General features: G+C 42.1%; 1 protein-coding gene across 1 annotated transcript; it reads left to right on the top strand.

The window, feature by feature from the left end:
* Window positions 1-5: 5 nt before the first annotated feature.
* Window positions 6-7,684, top strand: VIM (vimentin; the record flags this gene model as incomplete). Its single annotated transcript, XM_035888998.1, has 8 exons — window positions 6-125; window positions 4,170-4,265; window positions 4,410-4,571; window positions 5,092-5,217; window positions 5,949-6,169; window positions 6,266-6,309; window positions 6,716-6,801; window positions 7,317-7,684. Coding segments are annotated over 8 exons (897 nt in total), but the record flags the coding sequence as incomplete, so codon positions are not given.
* Window positions 7,685-8,991: the final 1,307 nt, after the last annotated feature.

Here is an 8,991-nt window from a genome sequence, read left to right on the forward strand (position 1 = left end):
GGGGCGTTGGGGGGGATCTGGGGGACCCTCCGTTCCCTCCTCACCCCTGTCTCGCCCCTTCCAGGCTGCAGGAGGAGATGCTTCAGAGGGAGGAGGCCGAGAACACCCTGCAGTCCTTCAGACAGGTTTGCTGGGGCTGGAGGGCGAGGAGAAGCCTGAGGGGGTGGTGGTGGCGGCTGGGATGGGAGGATGGGACGGCCGGAGTTTGCTTTCCTCGCACAAAGGGATTCCAGCAGTTCTCACGCAAACCCTCCCTGTTTTCTTTAGGGGGATGCTGCGGTCCGAGGGGAGGGGAGGGCAACTATTGTCTTGCTTTATCCAAGTCTAGCCTGTTTTACAAAAAGTGCTCCGACGTGGAATCGCTTTCCGATCCAATAAAAGTGAAAGGGGGCCCATCTGCTCGCTTGGCTGAAGGGTATTAATGGTTTCTATGGGATTCACCGTGGAATGCAGATACAGGCATTATGGCGAGTGTGGTGGCAGCAGATTGAAATAATAGATCCCTTTGTGTCGGAGGGGAGGGCGCAGTGGGCTGCATTCTTACTAAATGTGTAATGGTGCGGGCATATTTCTGGCAAAAAGTGTCTGTCATGTATACTGTCCAGTTTTGATAGGAAACAGAGCTCCTTTTTAATGAATCGCTTTGGTCAGTGTGTTACTGGACAGCAGTTTCAAACTTAAAATTTTTCATATGGGTGTTGTCTGCTGACGAGAAGTTGGCAATTTGTTCCTTGGGGCGAGGTCACAGCAGTCGAGCCTGCCTCCTCTGGACGGCTCTTAAGAACACAGAATTTAATCCCCTGTAAACGAAGATGTTAACCTAGGAAACAAATTGCATTAGAGTTTAGTCTCTGTAGGATGCTACAATGTTATTCAGATAAACTAAAACCTACATGGCAGCCAGAACCAGCTGTGCAAACTGTTGGAAAAGTGTTAAGCTCAGGTTTTCACTTGTCCGAAACCAGCTTTCAACTTGGATTAAGCCCTGTTTGGACTAGGAGATATTTAGGAATGCGGCTTCTCAAAACAAGGTCTCTTCCCCAAAACTGCTGGTGTGAAACAGCATTGCTGACGTTCCTCCTGGCTGGAAGTGACTGCCCTTATCTCCAGACAGCTGGGCACGGGCTGACTTCATCCCAGAGCTCTTCATAGATGTTAGTAGATGTCACCATTCAGGAAATCATCGCTTGATTGTTGGTGTTTCCCCGGGCGAGGCTTTTGACTACAGCACATTTGTAGTCTCTGAAGGAGAGCAGGTGTCTTCTTGAGGTAACGTGTGGAAACCAAGACACCTACTCCTATTCAGAGGCTGGGAATTCAGAGTCTCCACTGGCATTCTGGGGACAGAAGTTTAAAGCAGAACAATTCAAGACACTGTTTTAACTTTGGCTTCTGGTTTTTTGAGTGCTAAGCCAATTTAACGTAGTGTGAAGTTCTGTGCAGAAGCATTTAAGTTAGGTTTTAGAGAACTTAATCTATTCTGATAAGTTGCTGTATTCAGTTGAAGGATCCTTTGACTTGAGGCTGGTTTAAATGATCTTTCATACTTAATTGGTGCACTTCAAGGCATGTCTACCTCTGTTTCAAACCAATTAAACTTTGTGAAGGCTCTAGGCTTTTAACTGAACTTGGCTTTGCATATCCCACGTTCATTATCCAGCTCTTCCTTGCACTGTGGAAAGGGAATGTTCAGGAGCTCCGCCTCTACCAGATCCAGTCAGAACTGGATCCATTTAACCTCTTAAGGTATAGCTTATGCATAAGAATTTCAAATCATTATCTGTGGAAACGTTACACTAAATCCACTCGTGACATAACTGGTGCATGCTAGTGGGATTTGAACCACAGTAAGATCTAATTTTTCCTTACTGTGAAAGGGTAGGCTAAACATGCAGGTTTTGAAAACTAAATCTCTTTCAGTTGAAGTATTGTGTTCTTCTGCAAGTGAAATTAAATTCATAGAACACTCAAGTTGAGCCATCGTGTTGTGCTTTCTGTTGTAAAAACAATGCACAGCTTTTTATTAAACCATTATATTATTACACTGGAAAGTTGTATACATGGATTTGGAATGCTTCAGCAAATACTTTACTGTTCTGATGTAGCATCAAATTTACTTTTTACTTGATGGAGCTATTGTATACTTCAGTATTTTAAAAGAAAGTGAACAAATGTTTGAACTTATAAATTTATATTTCTAAAAGCTGCCTGCTTTAGAGACTGTTCCAGTCAGATGTACTGAACTTTAATTTGATTCTTCTCATGAACAAAGACATGTGATTTTACTCATATGCTGAGGGCTGTACTACATAAAATAAATGTAAAGGTTCAGTGAGTTCTTTCCTTTGGGACAAAACAAGCATCACAGTTAGTGAGAAAGTTATTTACTATGGCTTTGCCAGCTACTCTGGCAGCAAGGAATCCTGAGCCTATGACAAGACTAACAGGTTAGCTCCTGGTTAACATGAGGTTTATCTGAAGTAATTGTGGATGTTCAACCCTGCCAACTACATGACTGGCATTAAAGAGTTGCCTAGGATAAAATCAAGGTGCAGTCCAATTGCATGTATATATGCCTTGCACCTCATTTGCTCAGGCTACAAGTAGCTTATTTATGCGGGTCTCCATACATCTTGGAAATAGATACACTGATTCTTCACTCCCTAACTTAACGATAATGTATATAGTAAAGTACATACCATATATTCAAAGTGTCTTCAATTTAATGTTTTCAATTTATTATGAGCTGCTAAAAATCCCGTAGCTGTTCAGTTCTGAAAATATATCATAGTCTTCAGTATGCGCATTTCTGTAAAATCTACTGGAAACTCTTTGGATGTCTAATAGTGTAAACATGTTGGGTCATAGCCATGTAATTTCCTTCCAGACTGATCTTCAAGGGGTTTTTTGGGAGGAGAACATTGAATTAAGGAATTCTTTGAATTGAAAAATAGACCCGATATGAACTGTGGGTGTAAAACTGGATGTGATAGGAAAGTTATGGAATAACACATCAAAGGGCCGTTCTGCTGGATAAAACCAGAAGAATTCTTCTGGTGCAAGAATCTTAGCCCAGAGTAGGAGTGATCCAAGGAATGGCTTTCTAGGAGCCTAGAGAAAGAACTCCCTATTTCAAAGGTGCCATAGTAGCGAGAGCTGCTGATTAGGAACGCTTATGCTTTGGACAAATCCAAAATAGCTTTAGAGTAAGCTGTGAAAACCTGATATGTTAATACCATGTGAACATAAGCATGCGGCTGTGTATGTAACCAGTATGAAAGGAACTATTGTCCCCTTTGCAAACAAATTGTCTTAGTTGCACATTTAAAATGTAAGAAGTTACCAATCAATATTTAGTCTTAAGTTATGTTTTTCAACTAATTCAGGCTGTTCCCCTGTAACATTCACGGCATATCTTCTGTTGTGCCTTAAATGAATTTTTGCCGTTGATTAAGACTATCTCTGTCTGGCAAAAGGTGAAGTCTTTGCCAGCTACTGTGAGGGTGTAGGCAATGACTAACTCTATTTGTGTTTATGCTCATACCTTCTTTTTCTGAAGGGTGATCTGTCGAACCATGTAGAGAAGTAAATGCTTGCAGTTCCTGTATGTACCTCATTAGCTCTACACATATGCTTTCAAGATGTGGTCTGTGGACCCAAAGGGCTCTGTGGTTGATCATGAAGGAATCCCTAAGAAATAAACAAGAAATTAAGCCCACTGATAGGCATGTAGGCACACGGGTTGCACTTTTAAGCCCCACTGGGAAAAAAATGAAAGTCTGCAAATTGCAAGACTAACTCTTCTTCAGTGTAGTCAAGCTGAAAGAGCTTATCTCTGGCTTCTGACCCAAGTAGCTGCTCCATCTTCGAGCAGGATTTACACCCACCATGATCTGTGTGCTTTTGTTCATGCTCAGCAATGCATTGGCAAAGATGAATTCATCTACATGTGCTGTATCGTTCCCAAAATCACAATAAAGGGGCATATAGTGGTCTCTGAGGCTAGAGTAGAAGGTGCAAAAGGAGGTTTTTCCCAGCTCTTGATTTCATATTGTCTTGCCAAGAAGCTCAGAGGTAGCATCAGAGTATATACTACTGAACTCGCCGTAAAAGACTTTTCTACATCACAGTTTTGTAAGATTGCTAACACGTCTTCTCTCTCTGGTCAGGATGTTGACAATGCCTCTCTGGCACGTCTGGATCTTGAGCGCAAAGTTGAGTCTCTGCAAGAGGAGATTGTCTTCTTGAAGAAGCTTCATGATGAGGTAAGCTGAATAATGAGGTCTGTGATCAGGTGCAGACAGTCCAGCAAGTGAGCAAGCTCTTTGCTGGTTCTGGCCCAGAGTCCCTGCCTGTGTATGTTCTGTATGTTGTCGTGTAGTAACACTGAGTGTCTGCTTCTCTCTAAGGAAATCCGAGAACTGCAGGCCCAGCTCCAGGAACAGCACATCCAAATTGATATGGATGTTTCTAAGCCTGATCTTACTGCTGCCCTGCGTGACGTTCGCCAACAGTACGAAAGTGTTGCTGCTAAGAATCTTCAGGAAGCTGAAGAGTGGTACAAGTCCAAAGTAAGTAGAATCTGTTCAGATCCATCAGGCACTCAACCTAACTGTACATAACAGCTTTGCGGTAGCACTTGCTGTTCCCTCTGTCTCTTTACTGGACACACACAGCCATGGCACAGGGTCATCTTTATACTCCTAGTCTTGGAAGAGTACAGCTGAAAATGTTACTTTGTGCCATAAGCACAGCATCAACGTAATGGGTTGATACTTGGAGCCTTTCCTGTGCCTGTACCTGGAAGCAGATGTTGGATGAAATGCTGGAGAAAGGAGTGAATGAATGGGTGAAAAAAAATTATGAAAAAAGATGAATCAGGGTGGGGCAACAAATATGAAATGTTGAACTATGAATTCCAATTTAACAGTTAGAAATAGAAAGGCATTTCAAGAGTAATACTGGTACTTAAATGTTTCAGGTGTTAGGACTTGTAATGGCTTCAGTTGCCCTCAAATGCTGTGTCCAAAAAAAGTCTGTTATACCATTTCTGTTGAAGCATTACGCTAACCAAAGTGGGGACTTCCACAGTTTGCAGATCTCTCTGAAGCTGCTAATAGGAACAACGATGCCCTGCGCCAGGCCAAACAAGAAGCTAATGAATACCGCAGACAGATTCAGTCTCTCACCTGTGAAGTTGATGCCCTTAAGGGAAGCGTAAGTAGAAGACAGCAGTTGTCGGGACATTCTTCCCTTTGCAGCTTTAAGCACCACACTGCAGCTTAATTGTTCAGCTATAGATGTGAATGCAGCAGATTCCCCATGCAATACAGCAGCATATTGGTACTTTTTGTGAAGGATGCTACGGGCTCAGTCTGCCTGCATGCGGTACAGTGCGCTAGTGAGATCGATACACTGAACTAGTGTTACTTAAGCTATAAGGGATGACTTTGTTCCCTTGCTGTAATATTCACTGTTTATGTAACATGTTCTGGAATTGTTTATGGCTTGTCTGTCAGGTACAGCTGAAGCTCATAAAAAAAAAGCTGGAGCAGTGGAGAGGAGGTGCAAATCTTGCTGTTGCTAGAACCTGACTGCCTTAAAGGCTAGCTCGAAAGGGATTTAACAATGTATAGTACACCCGCAAATCCCCTCACTGAGGACTGCCTGTGTGCTGCCTTGTACTGCATGTGTTGGACTTGCTATAAGGCATTGCTTTGCCACCTGGTAGAACAAATACGTGGCGCACCTCAGATCAGGTAGCAGAATAATACACCTTGACTTTGCAAGGGGAAGACAAGGGGATGACAAATTTGGGACATGCCTGGGCACTTTCAGAAAGGATGCTAGTGTAACTCAACTTCCCTCTTTAAAAAATTTGAAGGGCTTGGAGGGTGGGGAAGAGTGGCTGAACTACAACAGTGCTTGACTTCATTATTCTCTTCCAGAACGAATCCCTGGAGCGCCAGATGCGTGAAATGGAGGAAAATTTTGCTGTTGAAGCTGCTAACTACCAAGACACTATTGGCCGTCTGCAGGATGAGATTCAGAACATGAAGGAAGAAATGGCTCGCCATCTCCGTGAGTACCAGGACCTGCTGAATGTAAAGATGGCTCTTGATATTGAGATTGCCACCTACAGAAAACTGCTGGAGGGTGAAGAGAGCAGGTAAAAATCACATGCAGATACTTTTCTAAACAGCAGTTACTAGAAGACACTCTATACCCGTGTCTGACTTTATCCATTTCATTTTTTTTCCATCAGGATTAACATGCCTATTCCAACCTTTGCTTCTTTGAACCTGAGAGGTAAGCTGTTTCTGTTGCTTCAGTTTAGACAGCTGTTCTGTCATTAGCAAAAGGTTTATATACCCTTTTACTCTAGTATTTGAACTTGTATAAATGCAGTTGCATGTTTTTCTTAGATATAACTACAATATTTGCAATTACTTTATGTTGGATGGGAGGAGGTGCTTTGTTCCTGGGCACAGATATTTTTTCAGTATCTGTGAGCGAGTGGTTTAGATGCCTGCTGAAGGCCCTTTAAGGGGCATAGGGAGAAAATAAAAAAGATTTAGCTTATCAGTCAGAGCAGGAGACTTCTTTGTATACTAAATTGGGATTCTGAAAGTAGACACTAAAATCTATTATACCTCATTTCTTTGAGGAGGCACTTCATCTAGACTATTGGTAATAATACATTTTTCTCCTGCAGAAACCAACATTGAGTCTCAGCCAATGGTTGACACTCACTCAAAGAGGACACTTCTAATTAAGACCGTTGAAACTAGAGATGGACAGGTTGGTGGTAACTTTGATTTTATTTCTGTCACAGCTGGTTACCTTAAAATACTCTTTAAGTCTACTGGGAAGTGCAGCCTGTATTTGGTAGTTAAGTACTGAGTAGAACAGCATCTGGCAGTCCAAGCTGTATGGCTGAACATACAGATGTAGCAAATGGGCTTCTGTGGAGGCAATCACAAAATTCATCTGATAGTAAAACCTTAAGTGGCTGACAGTTACCTGTGTAGTGAGTATTTAAGTTCAGCTGAGTTAGCAAGTTCTCAAAAGATTTCTTGCATCACCTGAGAAGAATGTGTGGCAGTAAATAGAGGTACTTGTTTGGGACAAAATACTGTTTTCAGACTAAGTCAATAAAGCTTAAATGGTCTCTGCACACCATTAGCCAACTAGAACTTCTCATAAGTGAGAGTCAATACCTATTTGTTCACATTTCTGTGATGTTCCAGTTCTAATTCTAAAAACCAATACTCTTACTACTAAAATTTAATGCAAATGTCTCTGTTGTTCAACAGGTTATTAATGAAACTTCCCAGCATCACGATGACTTGGAGTAAAGCTGAAGTGAGGATGCGTACTTACTAATGCAGGAGAAATTCTTACCAGCAAGATTTAAAAAGTCCATGTCTTAAAGGAAGAAACAGCTTTCAAGTGCCTTTCTGCAGTTTTTCCATGAGCGCAAGATTATTATGCTAGGAAGTAGGTCTTAGATCTTGCAAACTGACTCTCCCTGAAGGATTAGAGTTTACAATGGAGTCTAGTTTACAAATAGCAATATCTTGTGCTGCAATACTGTTTTTAAGTATCTGAATTCAATAAAACTGCTTTTTTCCAGCACAGTATGAGCAACCTGTCGCTACTTCAATAAATCTTTGGAAAATGGCTCTTGATGTGTTCTAATTTGTTAACTTCATGACTTTCTGGAAAGCCATAACAACATAATGCTGGAATTAGTATATGGTTGACATCTCCAGGACTGGTTGTATGGAATGCTGTTTTTTTCAGTTTAACTAGATAAACTGTCTTACTCATTTACTGCTTAGGTTTTGGAACCAATTAAAATGGACTATAACTGGCAGATGCGTAATGTATTATGATATTTCTTATCACTTGAATAAAATACGATACTTCAAGCTAATAAAAATTAATCTTGCTTCCGTATACTAGTTAACCCAGTTACTATGAGCTAAGAATGCCTGAAATACCTTAAAACTCGGCTCTATAAAATATAGTAGCTAAGTGGCTGTGAAATAGTTTGTGCAAGCCCTTATCTGTGACAGCACCTGTGCAAAGTTAACAGCTGACTTTGTGCATTGACTTAATTTTCCAGGAAAGATTAGTTCCCAAAGGCTTGTATCTATTACAGAAGGTAGAATGAAGGCTTCAGCTGGAATGATGGTTAGGAGGGGTATTTAAAGGGAAAGTAGAGGAAAAATAATTTGCCCTAGTCCAGCACTTAAACCCCTTTTAAAAAGGGAGAGCCACTACACTTGGTGTTCTTTGCTGAATATCAGCCAAAGTGCAGCAAAAAAAGGGGGAAGAGGAAACTCCCATCTGGCCTGCCATAGTCTTCTAGGAGGCAGAAGTGAAAGGTTGAAGTCTTCTGAACACTTGATAGAGAAAATTCCTTCTTCAGTGTAAGACACTTCTCAAATTAAAACACGGTCAAAACCTCAGCACAGCTCTTGCCCTGCAGAAGTAGCTGCTCCCTTCTGCATTACCCCTTCTGTAAAGCCTGCTTCCTGTAAGCTTTCACTGGGATATAACTTGTGGGAGGAGTGAAGGGGAACTGGAGTTGCTCAGTGAGCATGGACTGCATTCAGTGCTCATTCAAGGTTATGGCAGTAGTTTCACGCTGCACGGACACAAGTCTTGGGAGCTGATCTGTAAGAAAAACTTACTGTTTTTCTTTCAGATAACTTACTGTTATCCCCACCTGATAAGCATAAAAAAAATTTACTTTTTTCATCCCTATCAATTCGTCCCTTTGCTCCAGTGCACAACTAACCAGATGCAGTGCAGGTGCTGGGGCGAGGGGGCAGTAGGACTCCACGTTTTCATCCCGCTGCCTGCGGGAGATCTGCAGCCAGGATGCTGAAGAGGGAGGCGGGCAGTGCCTGGGGTGTGCTGGAACCCTCTGCAGCTCAGGCACACACGCATCCCCCAGCCTGGAGGTGGGGGCCAAGGCAT

The sequence above is a fragment of the Egretta garzetta genome, unplaced genomic scaffold (assembly GCF_000687185.1).
Source record: "Egretta garzetta isolate BGI_Z169 unplaced genomic scaffold, ASM68718v1 scaffold641, whole genome shotgun sequence".
Classification (NCBI taxonomy): domain Eukaryota; kingdom Metazoa; phylum Chordata; class Aves; order Pelecaniformes; family Ardeidae; genus Egretta; species Egretta garzetta.